This window comes from Salvelinus alpinus, chromosome 6 (assembly GCF_045679555.1).
Source record: "Salvelinus alpinus chromosome 6, SLU_Salpinus.1, whole genome shotgun sequence".
Lineage (NCBI taxonomy): Eukaryota > Metazoa > Chordata > Actinopteri > Salmoniformes > Salmonidae > Salvelinus > Salvelinus alpinus.
Genome location: NC_092091.1, coordinates 97,539,385 through 97,560,126, shown reverse-complemented (window position 1 = coordinate 97,560,126; position 20,742 = coordinate 97,539,385). Strand labels below are relative to the sequence as shown.

The following is a 20,742-nucleotide window of genomic DNA, read 5'->3' as shown; positions in this document are numbered from 1 at the left end:
GCGTTCTGACCTCACACTGGACCCTCTTGCCGAGGAGTAGGGTTGATCCTAGCGTGCTGACCTCACACTGGACCCTCTGGCCGAGGAGTAGGGTTGATCGTAGCGTTCTGACCTCACACTGGACCCTCTGGCCGAGGAGTAGGGTTGATCTGAGCATTCTGACCTCACACTGGACCCTCTGGCCGAGGAGTAGGGTTGATCCTAGCGTTCTGACCTCACACTGGACCCTCTGGCCGAGGAGTAGGGTTGATCCTAGCGTTATGACCTCACACTGGACCCTCTGGCCGAGGAGTAGGGTTGATCCTAGCGTTCTGACCTCACACTGGACCCTCTGGCCGAGGAGTAGGTCTGATCCTAGCGTTCTGACCTCACACTGGACCCTCTGGCCGAGGAGTAGGGTTGATCCTAGCGTTATGACCTCACACTGGACCCTCTGGCCGAGGAGAAGGGTTGATCCTAGCGTTCTGACCTCAAACTGGACGCTCTGGCCGAGGAGTAGGGTTGATCCTAGCGTTATGACCTCACACTGGACCCTCCGGCCGAGGAGTAGGTTTGATCGTAGCGTTCTGACCTCACACTGGACGCTCTGGCCGAGGGTTGATCCTAGCGTTCTGACCTCACACTGGACCCTCTGGCCGAGGAGTAGGGTTGATCCCAGCGTTATGACCTCACACTGCACGCTCTGGCCGAGGAGTAGGGTTGATCCTAGCGTTATGACCTCACACTGGACCCTCTGGCCGAGGAGTAGGATTGATCCTAGCGTTCTGACCTCACACTGGACCCTCTGGCCAAGGAGAAGGGTTGATCCTAGCGTTCTGACCTCACACTGAACCCTCTGGCCGAGGAGTAGGGTTGATCCTAGCGTGCTGACCTCACACTGGACCCTCTGGCCGAGGAGTAGGGTTGATCGTAGCGTTCTGACCTCACACTGGACCCTCTGACCGAGGAGTAGGGTTGATCTGAGCATTCTGACCTCACACTGGACCCTCTGGCCGAGGAGTAGGGTTGATCCTAGCGTTCTGACCTCACACTGGACCCTCTGGCCGAGGAGTAGGGTTGATCCTAGCGTTATGACCTCACACTGGACCCTCTGGCCGAGGAGTAGGGTTGATCCTAGCGTTCTGACCTCACACTGGACCCTCTGGCCGAGGAGTAGGTCTGATCCTAGCGTTCTGACCTCACACTGGACCCTCTGGCCGAGGAGTAGGGTTGATCCTAGCGTTATGACCTCACACTGGACCCTCTGGCCGAGGAGAAGGGTTGATCCTAGCGTTCTGACCTCAAACTGGACGCTCTGGCCGAGGAGTAGGGTTGATCCTAGCGTTATGACCTCACACTGGACCCTCCGGCCGAGGAGTAGGTTTGATCGTAGCGTTCTGACCTCACACTGGACGCTCTGGCCGAGGGTTGATCCTAGCGTTCTGACCTCACACTGGACCCTCTGGCCGAGGAGTAGGGTTGATCCCAGCGTTATGACCTCACACTGCACGCTCTGGCCGAGGAGTAGGGTTGATCCTAGCGTTATGACCTCACACTGGACCCTCTGGCCGAGGAGTAGGATTGATCCTAGCGTTCTGACCTCACACTGGACCCTCTGGCCAAGGAGAAGGGTTGATCCTAGCGTTCTGACCTCACACTGAACCCTCTGGCCGAGGAGTAGGGTTGATCCTAGCGTGCTGACCTCACACTGGACCCTCTGGCCGAGGAGTAGGGTTGATCGTAGCGTTCTGACCTCACACTGGACCCTCTGGCCGAGGAGTAGGGTTGATCTGAGCATTCTGACCTCACACTGGACCCTCTGGCCGAGGATTAGGGTTGATCCTAGCGTTCTGACCTCACACTGGACCCTCTGGCCAAGGAGTAGGGTTGATCTTAGCATTATGACCTCACACTGGACCCTCTGGCCGAGGAGTAGGGTTGATCCTATCGTTCTGACCTCACACTGGACCCTCTGGCCGAGGAGTAGGGTTGATCCTAGCGTTCTGACCTCACACTGGACCCTCTGGCCGAGGAGTAGGGTTGATCCTAGCGTTATGACCTCACACTGGACCCTCTGGCCGAGGAGTAGGGTTGATCCTAGCGTTCTGACCTCACACTGGACCCTCTGGCCGAGGAGTAGGGTTGATCCTAGCGTTATGACCTCACACTGGACCCTCTGGCCGAGGAGTAGGGTTGATCAGAGCATTCTGACCTCACACTGGACACTCTGGCGGAGAAGTAGGGTTGATCCTAGCGTTCTGACCTCACACTGGACCCTCTGGCCGAGGAGTAGGGTTGATCCCAGCTTTCTGACCTCACACTGGACCCTCTGGCCGAGGAGTAGGGTTGATCCCAGCGTTATGACCTCACACTCGACGCTCTGGCCGAGGGTTGATCCTAGCGTTCTGACCTCACACTGGACCCTCTGGCCGAGGAGTAGGGTTGATCCCAGCGTTATGACCTCACACTGCACGCTCTGGCCGAGGAGTAGGGTTGATCCTAGCGTTATGACCTCACACTGGACCCTCTGGCCGAGGAGTAGGGTTGATCCTAGCGTTATGACCTCACACTGGACGCTCTGGGCGAGGAGTAGGGTTGATCCTAGCGTTCTGACCTCACACTGGACCCTCTGGCCGAGGAGTAGGGTTGATCCTAGCGTGCTGACCTCACACTGGACCCTCTGGCCGAGGAGTAGGGTTGATCTTAGCGTTCTGACCTCACACTGGACCCTCTGGCCGAGGAGTAGGGTTGATCTGAGCATTCTGACCTCACACTGGACCCTCTGGCCGAGGAGTAGGGTTGATCCTAGCGTTCTGACCTCACACTGGACCCTCTGGCCGAGGAGTAGGGTTGATCCTAGCGTTATGACCTCACACTGGACCCTCTGGCCGAGGAGTAGGGTTGATCCTAGCGTTCTGACCTCACACTGGACCCTCTGGCCGAGGAGTAGGTCTGATCCTAGCGTTCTGACCTCACACTGGACCCTCTGGCCGAGGAGTAGGGTTGATCCTAGCGTTATGACCTCACACTGGACCCTCTGGCCGAGGAGAAGGGTTGATCCTAGCGTTCTGACCTCACACTGGACCCTCTGGCCGAGGAGTAGGGTTGATCCTAGCGTTATGACCTCACACTGGACGCTCTGGTCGAGGAGTAGGGTTGATCCTAGCGTTCTGACCTCACACTGGACCCTCTGGCTGAGGAGTAGGGTTGATCCTAGCGTTCTGACCTCACACTGGACCCTCTGGCCGAGGAGTAGGGTTGATCCCAGCGTTCTGACCTCACACTGGACCCTCTGGCCGAGGAGTAGGGTTGATCCCAGCGTTATGACCTCACACTGGAAGCTCTGGCCGAGGGTTGATCCTAGCGTTCTGACCTCACACTGGACCCTCTGGCCGAGGAGTAGGGTTGATCCCAGCGTTATGACCTCACCCTGCACGCTCTGGCCGAGGAGTAGGGTTGATCCTAGCGTTATGACCTCACACTGGACCCTCTGGCCGAGGAGTAGAGTTGATCCTAGCGTTATGACCTCACACTGGACGCTCTGGCCGAGGAGTAGGGTTGATCCTAGCGTTCTGATCTCACACTGGACCCTCTGGCCGAGGAGTAGGGTTGATCCTAGCGTGCTGACCTCACACTGGACCCTCTGGCCGAGGAGTAGGGTTGATCGTAGCGTTCTGACCTCACACTGGACCCTCTGGCCGAGGAGTAGGGTTGATCTGAGCATTCTGACCTCACACTGGACCCTCTGGCCGAGGAGTAGGGTTGATCCTAGCGTTCTGACCTCACACTGGACCCTCTGGCCGAGGAGTAGGGTTGATCCTAGCGTTATGACCTCACACTGGACCCTCTGGCCGAGGAGTAGGGTTGATCCTAGCGTTCTGACCTCACACTGGACCCTCTGGCAGAGGAGTAGGGTTGATCCTAGCGTTCTGACCTCACACTGGACCCTCTGGCCGAGGAGAAGGGTTGATCCTAGCGTTCTGACCTCACACTGGACCCTCTGGCCGAGGAGTAGGGTTGATCCTAGCGTTATGACCTCACACTGGACGCTCTGGTCGAGGAGTAGGGTTGATCCTAGCGTTCTGACCTCACACTGGACCCTCTGGCTGAGGAGTAGGGTTGATCCTAGCGTTCTGACCTCACACTGGACGCTCTGGCCGAGGAGTAGGATTGATCCTAGCGTTCTGACCTCACACTGGACCCTCTGGCCGAGGAGTAGGGTTGATCCTAGCGTTCTGACCTCACACTGGACCCTCTGGCCGAGGAGTAGGGTTGATCCTAGCGTTCTGACCTCACACTGGACCCTCTGGCCGAGGAGTAGGGTTGATCCTAGCGTTATGACCTCACACTGGACCCTCTGGCCGAGGAGTAGGATTGATCCTAGCGTTCTGACCTCACACTGGACCCTCTGGCCGAGGAGTAGGGTTGATTGTAGCGTTCTGACCTCACACTGGACCCTCTGGCCGAGGAGTAGGGTTGATCCGAGCATTCTGACCTCACATTGGACCCTCTGGCCGAGGAATAGGGTTGATCCTAGCGTTCTGACCTCACACTGGACCCTCTGGCCGAGGAGTAGGGTTGATCCTAGCGTTATGACCTCACACTGGACCATCTGGCTGAGGAGTAGGGTTGATCCTAGCGTTCTGACCTCACACTGGACCCTCTGGCCAAGGAGTAGGGTTGATCCTAGCATTCTGACCTCACACTGGACCCTCTGGCCGAGGAGTAGGGTTGATCCTAGCGTTATGACCTCACACTGGACCCTCTGGCCGAGGAGTAGGGTTGATCCTAGCGTTCTGACCTCACACTGGACGCTCTGGCCAAGGGTTGATCTGAGCGTTCTGACCTCACACTGGACCCTCTGGCCGAGGAGTAGGGTTGTCTTAGCGTTCTGACCTCACACTGGACCCTCTGGCCGAGGAGTAGGGTTGATCCTAGCGTTCTGACCTCAGACTGGACCCTCTGGCCGAGCAGTAGGGTTGATCCTAGCATTCTGACCTCACACTGGACCCTCTGGCCGAGGAGTAGGGTTGATCCTAGCGTTCTGACCTCACACTGGACCCTCTGGCCGAGGAGTAGGGTAGATCCTAGCGTTCTGACCTCACACTGGACCCTCTGGCCGAGGAGTAGGGTTGATCCTAGCGTTCTGTCCTCACACTGGACGCTCTGGCCGAGGAGTAGGGTTGATCCTAGCGTTCTGACCTCACACTGGACCCTCTGGCCGAGGAGTAGGGTTGATCCTAGCGTTCTGACCTCACACTGGACCCTCTGGCCGAGGAGTAGGGTTGATCCTAGCGTTATGACCTCACACTGGACGCTCTGGCCGAGGAGTAGGATTGATCCTAGCGTTCTGACCTCACACTGGACCCTCTGGCCGAGGAGTAGGGTTGATCCTAGCGTTCTGACCTCACACTGGACCCTCTGGCCGAGGAGTAGGGTTGATCCTAGCGTTCTGACCTCACACTGGACCCTCTGGCCGAGGAGTAGGGTTGATCCTAGCGTTATGACCTCACACTGGACCCTCTGGCCGAGGAGTAGGATTGATCCTAGCGTTCTGACCTCACACTGGACCCTCTGGCCGAGGAGTAGGGTTGATTGTAGCGTTCTGACCTCACACTGGACCCTCTGGCCGAGGAGTAGGGTTGATCCGAGCATTCTGACCTCACATTGGACCCTCTGGCCGAGGAATAGGGTTGATCCTAGCGTTCTGACCTCACACTGGACCCTCTGGCCGAGGAGTAGGGTTGATCCTAGCGTTATGACCTCACACTGGACCATCTGGCTGAGGAGTAGGGTTGATCCTAGCGTTCTGACCTCACACTGGACCCTCTGGCCAAGGAGTAGGGTTGATCCTAGCATTCTGACCTCACACTGGACCCTCTGGCCGAGGAGTAGGGTTGATCCTAGCGTTATGACCTCACACTGGACCCTCTGGCCGAGGAGTAGGGTTGATCCTAGCGTTCTGACCTCACACTGGACCCTCTGGCCGAGGAGTAGGGTTGATCCTAGCGTTATGACCTCACACTGGACCCTCTGGCCGAGGAGTAGGGTTGATCCCAGCGTTCTGACCTCACACTGGACCCTCTGGCCGAGGAGTAGGGTTGATCCTAGCGTTATGACCTCACACTGGACCCTCTGGCCGAGGAGTAGGGTTGATCAGAGCATTCTGACCTCACACTGGACACTCTGGCGGAGAAGTAGGGTTGATCCTAGCGTTCTGACCTCACACTGGACCCTCTGGCCGAGGAGTAGGGTTGATCCCAGCGTTGTGACCTCACACTGGACCCTCTGGCCGAGGAGTAGGGTTGATCCCAGCGTTATGACCTCACACTCGACGCTCTGGCCGAGGGTTGATCCTAGCGTTCTGACCTCACACTGGACCCTCTGGCCGAGGAGTAGGGTTGATCCCAGCGTTATGACCTCACACTGCACGCTCTGGCCGAGGAGTTGGGTTGATCCTAGCGTTATGACCTCACACTGGACCCTCTGGCCGAGGAGTAGGGTTGATCCTAGCGTTATGACCTCACACTGGACGCTCTGGCCGAGGAGTAGGGTTGATCCTAGCGTTCTGACCTCACACTGGACCTTCTGGCCGAGGAGTAGGGTTGATCCTAGCGTGCTGACCTCACACTGGACCCTCTGGCCGAGGAGTAGGGTTGATCGTAGCGTTCTGACCTCACACTGGACCCTCTGGCCGAGGAGTAGGGTTGATCTGAGCATTCTGACCTCACACTGGACCCTCTGGCCGAGGAGTAGGGTTGATCCTAGCGTTCTGACCTCACACTGGACCCTCTGGCCGAGGAGTAGGGTTGATCCTAGCGTTATGACCTCACACTGGACCCTCTGGCCGAGGAGTAGGGTTGATCCTAGCGGTCTGACCTCACACTGGACCCTCTGGCCGAGGAGTAGGTCTGATCCTAGCGTTCTGACCTCACACTGGACCCTCTGGCCGAGGAGTAGGGTTGATACTAGCGTTATGACCTCACACTGGACCCTCTGGCCGAGGAGAAGGGTTGATCCTAACGTTCTGACCTCACACTGGACCCTCTGGCCGAGGAGTAGGGTTGATCCTAGCGTTATGACCTCACACTGGACGCTCTGGTTGAGGAGTAGGGTTGATCCTAGCGTTCTGACCTCACACTGGACCCTCTGGCTGAGGAGTAGGGTTGATCCCAGCGTTCTGACCTCACACTGGATCCTCTGGCCGAGGAGTAGGGTTGATCCCAGCGTTATGACCTCACACTGGAAGCTCTGGCCGAGGGTTGATCCTAGCGTTCTGACCTCACACTGGACCCTCTGGCCGAGGAGTAGGGTTGATCCCAGCGTTATGACCTCACCCTGCACGCTCTGGCCGAGGAGTAGGGTTGATCCTAGCGTTATGACCTCACACTGGACCCTCTGGCCGAGGAGTAGAGTTGATCCTAGCGTTATGACCTCACACTGGACGCTCTGGCCGAGGAGTAGGGTTGATCCTAGCGTTCTGACCTCACACTGGACCCTCTGGCCGAGGAGTAGGGTTGATCCTAGCGTGCTGACCTCACACTGGACCCTCTGGCCGAGGAGTAGGGTTGATCGTAGCGTTCTGACCTCACACTGGACCCTCTGGCCGAGGAGTAGGGTTGATCTGAGCATTCTGACCTCACACTGGACCCTCTGGCCGAGGAGTAGGGTTGATCCTAGCGTTCTGACCTCACACTGGACCCTCTGGCCGAGGAGTAGGGTTGATCCTAGCGTTATGACCTCACACTGGACCCTCTGGCCGAGGAGTAGGGTTGATCCTAGCGTTCTGACCTCACACTGGACCCTCTGGCCGAGGAGTAGGTCTGATCCTAGCGTTCTGACCTCACACTGGACCCTCTGGCCGAGGAGTAGGGTTGATCCTAGCGTTATGACCTCACACTGGACCCTCTGGCAGAGGAGTAGGGTTGATCCTAGCGTTCTGACCTCACACTGGACCCTCTGGCCGAGGAGAAGGGTTGATCCTAGCGTTCTGACCTCACACTGGACCCTCTGGCCGAGGAGTAGGGTTGATCCTAGCGTTATGACCTCACACTGGACGCTCTGGTCGAGGAGTAGGGTTGATCCTAGCGTTCTGACCTCACACTGGACCCTCTGGCTGAGGAGTAGGGTTGATCCTAGCGTTCTGACCTCACACTGGACCCACTGGCCGAGGAGTAGGGTTGATCCTAGCGTTTTGACCTCACACTGGACCCTCTGGCCGAGGAGTAGGGTTGATCCTAGCGTTCTGACCTCACACTGGACCCTCTGGCCGAGGAGTAGGGTTGATCCTAGCGTTCTGACCTCACACTGGACGCTCTGGCCAAGGGTTGATCTGAGCGTTCTGACCTCACACTGGACCCTCTGGCCGAGGAGTAGGGTTGTCCTAGCGTTCTGACCTCACACTGGACCCTCTGGCCGAGGAGTAGGGTTGATCCTAGCGTTCTGACCTCAGACTGGACCCTCTGGCCGAGCAGTAGGGTTGATCCTAGCATTCTGACCTCACACTGGACCCTCTGGCCGAGGAGTAGGGTTGATCCTAGCGTTCTGACCTCACACTGGACCCTCTGGCCGAGGAGTAGGGTTGATCCTAGCGTTCTGACCTCACACTGGACCCTCTGGCCGAGGAGTAGGGTAGATCCTAGCGTTCTGACATCACACTGGACCCTCTGGCCGAGGAGTAGGGTTGATCCTAGCGTTCTGTCCTCACACTGGACGCTCTGGCCGAGGAGTAGGGTTGATCCTAGCGTTCTGACCTCACACTGGACCCTCTGGCCGAGGAGTAGGGTTGATCCTAGCGTTCTGACCTCACACTGGACCCTCTGGCCGAGGAGTAGGGTTGATCCTAGCGTTATGACCTCACACTGGACGCTCTGGCCGAGGAGTAGGATTGATCCTAGCGTTCTGACCTCACACTGGACCCTCTGGCCGAGGAGTAGGGTTGATCCTAGCGTTCTGACCTCACACTGGACCCTCTGGCCGAGGAGTAGGGTTGATCCTAGCGTTCTGACCTCACACTGGACCCTCTGGCCGAGGAGTAGGGTTGATCCTAGCGTTATGACCTCACACTGGACCCTCTGGCCGAGGAGTAGGATTGATCCTAGCGTTCTGACCTCACACTGGACCCTCTGGCCGAGGAGTAGGGTTGATTGTAGCGTTCTGACCTCACACTGGACCCTCTGGCCGAGGAGTAGGGTTGATCCGAGCATTCTGACCTCACATTGGACCCTCTGGCCGAGGAATAGGGTTGATCCTAGCGTTCTGACTTCACACTGGACCCTCTGGCCGAGGAGTAGGGTTGATCCTAGCGTTATGACCTCACACTGGACCATCTGGCTGAGGAGTAGGGTTGATCCTAGCGTTCTGACCTCACACTGGACCCTCTGGCCAAGGAGTAGGGTTGATCCTAGCATTCTGACCTCACACTGGACCCTCTGGCCGAGGAGTAGGGTTGATCCTAGCGTTATGACCTCACACTGGACCCTCTGGCCGAGGAGTAGGGTTGATCCTAGCGTTCTGACCTCACACTGGACCCTCTGGCCGAGGAGTAGGGTTGATCTTAGCGTTATGATCTCACACTGGACCCTCTGGCCGAGGAGTAGGGTTGATCCTAGCGTTCTGACCTCACACTGAACCCTCTGGCCGAGGAGTAGGGTTGATCCTAGCGTTCTGACCTCACACTGGACCCTCTGGCCGAGGAGTAGGGTTGATCCTAGCGTTCTGACCTCACACTGGACCCTCTTGCCGAGGAGTAGGGTTGATCCTAGCGTTCTGACCTCACACTGGACCCTCTGGCCGAGGAGTAGGGTTGATCCTAGCGTTCTGACCTCACACTGGACCCTCTGGCCGAGGAGTAGGGTTGATCTTAGCGTTATGACCTCACACTGGACCCTCTGGCCGAGGAGTAGGGTTGATCCTAGCGTTCTGAACTCACACTGGACCCTCTGGCCGAGGAGTAGGGTTGATCCTAGCGTTCTGACCTCACACTGGACCCTCTGGCCGAGGATTAGGGTTGATCGTAGCGTTCTGACCTCACACTGGACCCTCTGGCCGAGGAGTAGGGTTGATCCTAGCGTTCTGACTTCACACTGGACCCTCTGGCCGAGGAGTAGGGTTGATCCTAGCGTTCTGACCTCACACTGGACCCTCTGGCCGAAGTGTAGGGTTGATCCTAGCGTTCTGACCTCACACTGGACCCTCTGGCCGAGGGTTGATCGTAGCGTTCTGACCTCACACTGGACCCTCTGGCCGAAGTGCAGGGTTGATCCTAGCGTTCTGACCTCACACTGGACCCTCTGGCCGAGGAGTAGGGTTGATCCTAGCGTTCTGACCTCACACTGGACCCTCTGGCCGAGGAGTAGGGTTGATCCGATCGTTCTGACCTCACACTGGACCCTCTGGCCGAGGAGTAGGGTTGATCCGATCGTTCTGACCTCACACTGGACCCTCTGGCCGAGGAGTAGGGTTGATCTTAGCGTTCTGACCTCACACTGGACCCTCTGGCCGAGGAGTAGGGTTGATCCTAGCTTTCTGACCTCACATTGGACCCTCTGGCCGAGGAGTAGGGTTGATCCTAGCGTTCTGACCTCACACTGGACGCTCTGGCCGAGGAGTAGGGTTGATCCTAGCGTTCTGACCTCACACTGGACCCTCTGGCCGAGGAGTAGGGTTGATCCTAGCGTTCTGACCTCACACTGGACCCTCTGGCCGAGGAGTAGGGTTGATCCTAGCGTTCTGAACTGACACTGGACCCTCTGGCCGAGGAGTAGGGTTGATCCTAGCGTTCTGACCTCACACTGGACGCTCTGGCCGAGGAGTAGGGTTGATCCCAGCGTTATGACCTCACACTGGACGCTCTGGCCGAGGGTTGATCCTAGCGTTCTGACCTCACACTGGACCCTCTGGCCGAGGAGTAGGGTTGATCCCAGCGTTATGACCTCACACTGCACGCTCTGGCCGAGGAGTAGGGTTGATCCTAGCGTTATGACCTCACACTGGACCCTCTGGCCGAGGAGTAGTGTTGATCCTAGCGTTATGACCTCACACTGGACGCTCTGGCCGAGGAGTAGGATTGATCCTAGCGTTCTGACCTCACACTGAACCCTCTGGCCGAGGAGTAGGGTTGATCCTAGCGTGCTGACCTCACACTGGACCCTCTGGCCGAGGAGTAGGGTTGATCGTAGCGTTCTGACCTCACACTGGACCCTCTGGCCGAGGAGTAGGGTTGATCTGAGCATTCTGACCTCACACTGGACCCTCTGGCCGAGGATTAGGGTTGATCCTAGCGTTCTGACCTCACACTGGACCCTCTGGCCGAGGAGTAGGGTTGATCTTAGCATTATGACCTCACACTGGACCCTCTGGCCGAGGAGTAGGGTTGATCCTAGCGTTCTGACCTCACACTGGACCCTCTGGCCGAGGAGTAGGGTTGATCCTAGCGTTATGACCTCACACTGGACCCTCTGGCCGAGGAGTAGGGTTGATCCTAGCGTTCTGACCTCACACTGGACCCTCTGGCCGAGGAGTAGGTTTGATCCTAGCGTTATGACCTCACACTGGACCCTCTGGCCGAGGAGTAGGGTTGATCCTAGCATTCTGACCTCACACTGGACACTCTGGCGGAGAAGTAGGGTTGATCCTAGCGTTCTGACCTCACACTGGACCCTCTGGCCGAGGAGTAGGGTTGATCCTAGCGTTCTGACCTCACACTGGACCCTCTGGCCGAGGAGTAGGGTTGATCCCAGCGTTATGACCTCACACTGGACGCTCTGGCCGAGGGTTGATCCTAGCGTTCTGACCTCACACTGGACCCTCTGGCCGAGGAGTAGGGTTGATCCCAGCGTTATGACCTCACACTGCACGCTCTGGCCGAGGAGTAGGTTTGATCCTAGCGTTATGACCTCACACTGGACCCTCTGGCCGAGGAGTAGGGTTGATCCTAGCGTTATGACCTCACACTGGACCCTCTGGCCGAGGAGTAGGGTTGATCCTAGCGTTCTGACCTCACACTGGACCCTCTGGCCGAGGAGTAGGTCTGATCCTAGCGTTCTGACCTCACACTGGACCCTCTGGCCGAGGAGTAGGGTTGATCCTAGCGTTATGACCTCACACTGGACCCTCTGGCCGAGGAGAAGGGTTGATCCTAGCGTTCTGACCTCACACTGGACCCTCTGGCCGAGGAGTAGGGTTGATCCTAGCGTTATGACCTCACACTGGACGCTCTGGTCGAGGAGTAGGGTTGATCCTAGCGTTCTGACCTCACACTGGACCCTCTGGCCGAGGAGTAGGGTTGATCCTAGCGTTATGACCTCACACTGGACCCTCTGGCCGAGGAGTAGGGTTGATCCTAGCGTTCTGACCTCACACTGGACCCTCTGGCCGAGGAGTAGGGTTGATCCTAGCGTTATGACCTCACACTGGACCCTCTGGCCGAGGAGTAGGGTTGATCCTAGCATTCTGACCTCACACTGGACACTCTGGCGGAGAAGTAGGGTTGATCCTAGCGTTCTGACCTCACACTGGACCCTCTGGCCGAGGAGTAGGGTTGATCCCAGCGTTCTGACCTCACACTGGACCCTCTGGCCGAGGAGTAGGGTTGATCCCAGCGTTATGACCTCACACTGGACGCTCTGGCCGAGGGTTGATCCTAGCGTTCTGACCTCACACTGGACCCTCTGGCCGAGGAGTAGGGTTGATCCCAGCGTTATGACCTCACACTGCACGCTCTGGCCGAGGAGTAGGTTTGATCCTAGCGTTATGACCTCACACTGGACCCTCTGGCCGAGGAGTAGGGTTGATCCTAGCGTTATGACCTCACACTGGACCCTCTGGCCGAGGAGTAGGGTTGATCCTAGCGTTCTGACCTCACACTGGACCCTCTGGCCGAGGAGTAGGTCTGATCCTAGCGTTCTGACCTCACACTGGACCCTCTGGCCGAGGAGTAGGGTTGATCCTAGCGTTATGACCTCACACTGGACCCTCTGGCCGAGGAGAAGGATTGATCCTAGCGTTCTGACCTCACACTGGACCCTCTGGCCGAGGAGTAGGGTTGATCCTAGCGTTATGACCTCACACTGGACGCTCTGGTCGAGGAGTAGGGTTGATCCTAGCGTTCTGACCTCACACTGGACCCTCTGGCTGAGGAGTAGGGTTGATCCTAGCGTTCTGACCTCACACTGGACCCTCTGGCCGAGGAGTAGGGTTGATCCCAGCGTTATGACCTCACCCTGCACGCTCTGGCCGAGGAGTAGGGTTGATCCTAGCGTTATGACCTCACACTGGACCCTCTGGCCGAGGAGTAGGGTTGATCCTAGCGTTATGACCTCACACTGGACGCTCTGGCCGAGGAGTAGGGTTGATCCTAGCGTTCTGACCTCACACTGGACCCTCTGGCCGAGGAGTAGGGTTGATCCCAGCGTTATGACCTCACACTGGACGCTCTGGCCGAGGGTTGATCCTAGCGTTCTGACCTCACACTGGACCCTCTGGCCGAGGAGTAGGGTTGATCCCAGCGTTATGACCTCACACTGCACGCTCTGGCCGAGGAGTAGGGTTGATCCTAGCGTTATGACCTCACACTGGACCCTCTGGCCGAGGAGTAGGGTTGATCCTAGCGTTATGACCTCACACTGGACCCTCTGGCCGAGGAGTAGGGTTGATCCTAGCGTTATGACCTCACACTGGACCCTCTGGCCGAGGAGTAGGGTTGATCCTAGCGTTATGACCTCACACTGGACCCTCTGGCCGAGGAGTAGGGTTGATCCTAGCGTTCTGACCTCACACTGGACCCTCTGGCCGAGGAGTAGGGTTGATCCTAGCGTTATGACCTCACACTGGACCCTCTGGCCGAGGAGAAGGGTTGATCCTAGCGTTCTGACCTCACACTGGACCCTCTGTCCGAGGAGTAGGGTTGATCCTAGCGTTATGACCTCACACTGGACGCTCTGGTCGAGGAGTAGGGTTGATCCTAGCGTTCTGACCTCACACTGGACCCTCTGGCTGAGGAGTAGGGTTGATCCTAGCGTTCTGACCTCACACTGGACCCTCTGGCCGAGGAGTAGGGTTGATCCCAGCGTTCTGACCTCACACTGGACCCTCTGGCCGAGGAGTAGGGTTGATCCCAGCGTTATGACCTCACACTGGACGCTCTGGCCGAGGGTTGATCCTAGCGTTCTGACCTCACACTGGACCCTCTGGCCGAGGAGTAGGGTTGATCCCAGCGTTATGACCTCACCCTGCACGCTCTGGCCGAGGAGTAGGGTTGATCCTAGCGTTATGACCTCACACTGGACCCTCTGGCCGAGGAGTAGGGTTGATCCTAGCGTTATGACCTCACACTGGACGCTCTGGCCGAGGAGTAGGGTTGATCCTAGCGTTCTGACCTCACACTGGACCCTCTGGCCGAGGAGTAGGGTTGATCCTAGCGTGCTGACCTCACACTGGACCCTCTGGCCGAGGAGTAGGGTTGATCGTAGCGTTCTGACCTCACACTGGACCCTCTGGCCGAGGAGTAGTGTTGATCTGAGCATTCTGACCTCACACTGGACCCTCTGGCCGAGGAGTAGGGTTGATCCTAGCGTTCTGACCTCACACTGGACCCTCTGGCCGAGGAGTAGGGTTGATCCTAGCGTTCTGACCTCACACTGGACGCTCTGGTCGAGGAGTAGGGTTGATCCTAGCGTTCTGACCTCACACTGGACCCTCTGGCTGAGGAGTAGGGTTGATCCTAGCGTTCTGACCTCACACTGGACCCACTGGCCGAGGAGTAGGGTTGATCCTAGCGTTTTGACCTCACACTGGACCCTCTGGCCGAGGAGTAGGGTTGATCCTAGCGTTCTGATTTCACACTGGACCCTCTGGCCAAGGGTTGATCTGAGCGTTCTGACCTCACACTGGACCCTCTGGCCGAGGAGTAGGGTGGTCCTAAAGTTCTGACCTCACACTGGACCCTCTGGCCGAGGAGTAGGGTTGATCCTAGCGTTCTGACCTCAGACTGGACCCTCTGGCCGAGCAGTAGGGTTGATCCTAGCATTCTGACCTCACACTGGACCCTCTGGCCGAGGAGTAGGGTTGATCCTAGCATTCTGACCTCACACTGGACCCTCTGGCCGAGGAGTAGGGTTGATCCTAGCGTTCTAACCTCACACTGGACCCTCTGGCCGAGGAGTAGGGTTGATCCTAGCGTTCTGTCCTCACACTGGACGCTCTGGCCGAGGAGTAGGGTTGATCCTAGCGTTCTGACCTCACACTGGACCCTCTGGCCGAGGAGTAGGGTTGATCCTATCATTCAGACCTCACACTGGACCCTCTGGCCGAGGAGTAGGATTGATCCTAGCGTTCTGACCTCACACTGGACCCTCTGGCCGAGGAGTAGGGTTGATCCTAGCGCTCTGACCTCACACTGGACCCTCTGGCCGAGGGTTGTTCGTAGCGTTCTGACCTCACACTGGACCCTCTGGCCGAGGAGTAGGGTTGATCAGAGCGTTCAGACCTCACAGCAGTCAAGCACCCGAGCTAACTGGCTAACATTGGCTAGCTTGCTAGCTACTTCTAGACACAACCGAGGGGAACACCATAATCCCAATTTATAACGTTAATACCCTTCATGAATCTAAAGCTAGCTAACTAGCTAGGCTCAATGTTAGCTGGCTAGCTAACATTAGGCTATAACTAGCAATGCAAATGGCTTTGAGATACACATAACACTACTACACAGATCCTACACGTAACGTTAGCTAGCTAGGTAACAGTACGCTTTAACTTGCAATGAAAAACGAATTCCTGACAAAATTAGAACAGTATAATGTCTCAACATACAGCTAGCTAAACTCTCTTACCCATATACATGGATGGATGCTTCTCTCCCTCTCTGTCACAGATGCCGTGGTTTCCCATTAGTTTGAAGATGTAATCCGGAGAGACAGGTGTTTTATACAACAGCCTTCTGTGTGTTCCCTCGTTCGACTCCCTCTGCATTTGTAATCAAATGGCAGAATCTCCTTAGCTATCGTACTGTGCTTCCACCCGGACATTTCCACTGATTTACAAACTCGGTCCTCCAGGAAGTGAAGAGACTTAGCAACACTTGTGCCAGTTCTTCTTTAAATCTTTTTGAAAAAAATCCACTTTATAAAGAATTACACAAACTGAGCAGCTCATGTTATAGACAGACACGTACTACATGTCAGACCAATCACAACTCATCTCTCGGCGTGTCCAGCCCATCAGACCAATCACAACTCATCTCTCGGCGTGTCCAGCCCATCAGACCAATCACAACTCATCTCTCGGCGTGTCCAGCCCATCAGACCAATCACAACTCATCTCTCGGCGTGTCCAGCCCATCAGACCAATCACAACTCATCTCTCGGCGTGTCCAGCCCATCAGACCAATCACAACTCATCTCTCGGCGTGTCCAGCCCATCAGACCAATCACAACTCATCTCTCGGCGTGTCCAGCCCATCAGACCAATCACAACTCATCTCTCGGCGTGTCCAGCCCATCAGACCAATCACAACTCATCTCTCGGCGTGTTCAGCCCGTCCGTTATCTCATCCAATCATGTCTAGCGGGAAGGTTCTTGACTTTTTCCGTGGCTAAACCAAACTTGGCTCGTAATTGAAACCATTTTATTAGTATTTACAGATGGAATACAAGGTTGTTACTAAGGCACGTGAAAGTTCACATGTTCCGGAAGTCATTTCTGACAAAAATGTGTTCAAATGCTTCTGAAGTAGGGACTCGGGACATAAGCCTAGTTTCCTGAAATGAGTCACGCGTGTGTGTGTGTGTGTGTGTGTTTGTGTGTGTGTGTGTGTGTGTGTGTGTGTGTGTGTGTGTGTGTGTGTGTGTGTGTGTGTGTGTGTGTGTGTGTGTGTGTGTGTGTGTGTGTGTGTGTGTGTGTGTGTGTGTGTGTGTGTCCCGCCTCAGAGCAAGGCAGCTGTCAGATAAATATGCTTCACACACACACACACACACACACACACACACACACACACACACACACACACACACACACACACACACACACACTCACTCACTCACTCACTCACTCACTCACTCACTCACTCACTCACTCACTCACTCACTCACTCACTCACTCACTCACTCACCTACTCACTTACTCACTCACTCACTCACTCACTCACTCACCTACTCATTCACTCACTCACTCACTCACTCACTCACTCACTCACTCACTCACTCACTCACCTACTCACTCACTCACTCACTCACTCACTCACTCACTCACTCACTCACTCACTCACTCACTCACTCACTCACTCAGCTGTCAGAGAAACGAATCTTCTCAGAAAACCAGTGGTCAGAACTATAACAGGACAGTTCCTAAAGGAAATGTGGGTGCTTCAGAAAACCAATGACTATAGTAACAGCAATAGTGAAAGAAAAAACACTCATTCTCTCTCTCTGTTTCTCTCTGTTTCTGTCTGTCTCTGTCTCTCTGTCTCTCTGTCTCTCTGTCTCTCTGTCTCTCTGTCTCTCTGTCTCTGTCTCTCTGTCTCTCTGTCTCTCTGTCTCTCTGTCTCTCTCTCTCTCTGTCTCTCTCTCTCTCTCTCTCTCTCTCTCTCTCTCTCTCTCTCTCTCTCTGTTTCTCTCTCTTTCTGTTTCCCTCTCTCACTTCCTGTCTTTGTCTCTTTGTCCCTCTCTCTCTTCTTGTCTTTGTCTCTTTGTCCCTCTCTCTCCCGCTGTCTTTGTCCCTCTCTTTCTCTCTCCCGCTGTCTTTGTCCCTCTCTTTCTCTCTCCCACTGTCTTTGTCTCTTTGTCCCTCTCTCTCTTCTTGTCTTTGTCTCTTCGTTCCTCTCTCTCCCGCTGTCTTTGTCCCTCTCTTTCTCTCTCCCGCTGTCTTTGTCCCTCTCTTTCTCTCTCCCACTGTCTTTGTCTCTTTGTCCCTCTCTTTCTCTCTCTTCCTGTCTTTGTCTCTTTGTCCCTCTCTTTCACTCTCTTCCTGTCTTTGTCTCTTTGTCCCTCTCTTTCTCTCTCGTCCTGTCTTTGTCTCTTTGTCCCTCTCTCTCCAGCTGTTGCTCCTACGTGGGTCGTCGAGGTAACGGTCCTCAGGCGATATCGATAGGGAAGAACTGTGATAAGTTTGGCATCGTGGTTCATGAGTTGGGTCACGTGATCGGGTTCTGGCATGAACATACCCGGCCCGACCGAGACGATCACGTCACCATCATCAGAGACAACATACAACCAGGTAACAGACAGGGACGGACGAACAGGCAGTGATGCAACCCGTCAGGATGCTCTCGATGGTGCATCTCTCTGTCTCTATCTGTGTCTCTATCTGTGTGTCTCTATCTGTGTCTCTATCTGAGTGTCTATCTGATTGTCTCTATCTGTGTCTCTATCTGAGTCTCTATCTGTGTCTCTATCTGTGTCTCTATCTGTGTCTCTATCTGTGTCTCTATCTGTGTCTCTATCTGTGTGTCTCTATCTGTGTGTCTCTATCTGTGTCTCTATCTGAGTGTCTCTATCTGTGTCTCTATCTGTGTGTCTCTATCTGTGTGTCTCTGTCTGAGTCTCTATCTGTGTGTTTCTATCTGTGTGTCTCTAACAGTGTCTCTATCTGAGTGTCTCTATCTGAGTGTCTCTATCTGTGTCTCTATCTGTGTGTCTCTATCTGTGTGTCTCTATCTGTGTCTCTATCTGTGTCTCTATCTGTGTGTCTCTATCTGTGTCTCTATCTGTGTCTCTATCTGTGTGTCTCTATCTGTGTGTCTCTATCTGAGTGTCTCTATCTGTGTGTCTCTATCTGTGTCTCTATCTGTGTCTCTATCTGTGTCTCTATCTGTGTCTCTATCTGTGTCTCTATCTGTGTGTCTCTATCTGTGTGTCTCTATCTGTGTGTCTCTATCTGTGTGTCTCTATCTGTGTCTCTATCTGTGTCTCTATCTGTGTGTCTCTATCTGTGTCTCTATCTGTGTCTCTATCTGTGTGTCTCTATCTGTGTGTCTCTATCTGTGTGTCTCTATCTGTGTGTCTCTATCTGTGTGTCTTTATCTGTGTCTCTATCTGTGTCTCTATCTGTGTCTCTATCTGTGTCTCTATCTGTGTGTCTCTATCTGTGTGTCTCTATCTGTGTCTCTATCTGTGTATCTATCTGTGTGTCTCTATCTGTGTCTCTATCTGTGTGTCTCTATCTGTGTCTCTATCTGTGTCTCTATCTGTGTTGTCTCTGTCTGTGTCTCTATCTGTGTCTCTATCTGAGTGTCTCTATCTGAGTGTCTCTATCTGTGTCTCTATCTGTGTGTCTCTATCTGTGTGTCTCTATCTGAGTGTCTCTCTCTGTGTCTCTATCTGTGTCTCTATCTGTGTCTCTATCTGTGTCTCTATCTGTGTGTCTCTATCTGTGTGTCTCTATCTGAGTGTCTCTATCTGAGTGTCTCTGTCTGTGTCTCTATCTGTGTGTCTCTATCTGTGTGTCTCTATCTGAGTGTCTCTATCTGTGTGTCTCTATCTGTGTCTCTATCTCTGTGTCTCTATCTGAGTGTCTCTATCTGTGTCTCTATCTGTGTCTCTATCTGTGTCTCTATCTGTGTCTCTATCTGTGTGTCTCTATCTGTGTCTCTATCTGTGTCTCTATCTGTGTGTCTCTATCTGTGTCTCTATCTGTGTCTCTATCTGTGTCTCTATCTGTGTGTCTCTATCTGTGTGTCTCTATCTGTGTCTCTATCTGTGTCTCTATCTGTGTGTCTCTATATTTGTCTCTATCTGTGTCGCTATCTGTGTGTCTCTATCTGTGTGTCTATCTGAGAGTCTCTATCTGTGTCTCTATCTGTGTCTCTATCTGAGAGTCTCTATCTGTGTGTCTCTATCTGTGTGTCTCTATCTGTGTCTCTATCTGTGTCTCTATCTGTGTGTCTCTATCTATGTCTCTATCTGTGTGTCTCTATCTGTGTGTCTCTATCTGTGTCTCTATCTGTGTCTCTGTCTGTGTGTCTCTATCTGTGTCTCTATCTGTGTGTCTCTATCTGTGTCTCTATCTGTGTGTCTCTATCTGTGTCTCTATCTGTGTGTCTATCTGTGTCTCTATCTGTGTCTCTATCTGTGTGTCTCTATCTGAGTGTCTCTATCTGTGTGTCTCTATCTGTGTGTCTATCTGAGAGTCTCTGTCTGTGTCTCTATCTGTGTCTCTATCTGTGTGTCTCTATCTGTGTGTCTCTATCTGTGTCTATATCTGTGTCTCTATCTGTGTGTCTCTATCTGTGTCTCTATCTGTGTCTCTATCTGAGTGTCTATCTGAGAGTCTCTATCTGTGTCTCTATCTGTGTGTCTATCTGAGAGTCTCTATCTGTGTCTCTATCTGTCTCTATCTGTGTGTCTCTATCTGTGTGTCTCTATCTGTGTCTCTATCTGTGTCTCTGTCTGTGTGTCTCTATCTGTGTCTCTATCTGTGTGTCTCTATCTGTGTCTCTATCTGTGTGTCTCTATCTGTGTCTCTATCTGTGTGTCTATCTGTGTCTCTATCTGTGTCTCTATCTGTGTGTCTCTATCTGAGTGTCTCTATCTGTGTGTCTCTATCTGTGTGTCTATCTGAGAGTCTCTATCTGTGTCTCTATCTGTGTCTCTATCTGAGAGTCTCTATCTGTGTCTCTATCTGTGTCTCTATCTGTGTCTCTATCTGTGTGTCTCTATCTGTGTGTCTCTATCTGTGTCTCTATCTGTGTCTCTATCTGTGTGTCTCTATCTGTGTCTCTATCTGTGTGTCTCTATCTGTGTCTCTATCTGTGTCTCTGTCTGTGTG

At 54.4% G+C, this 20,742-nt stretch overlaps 1 protein-coding gene across 1 annotated transcript in view; it reads left to right on the top strand.

The window, feature by feature from the left end:
- tll1 (tolloid-like 1) overlaps positions 1-20,742 on the top strand; it is a 154,391-nt gene that overhangs the window by 56,951 nt on the left and 76,698 nt on the right. Inside the window, exon 5 of the mRNA XM_071408503.1 lies at positions 18,014-18,192. Within this exon, the coding sequence (XP_071264604.1) occupies positions 18,014-18,192 (179 nt within the window). The remainder of the gene's footprint in view (positions 1-18,013; positions 18,193-20,742) is intronic.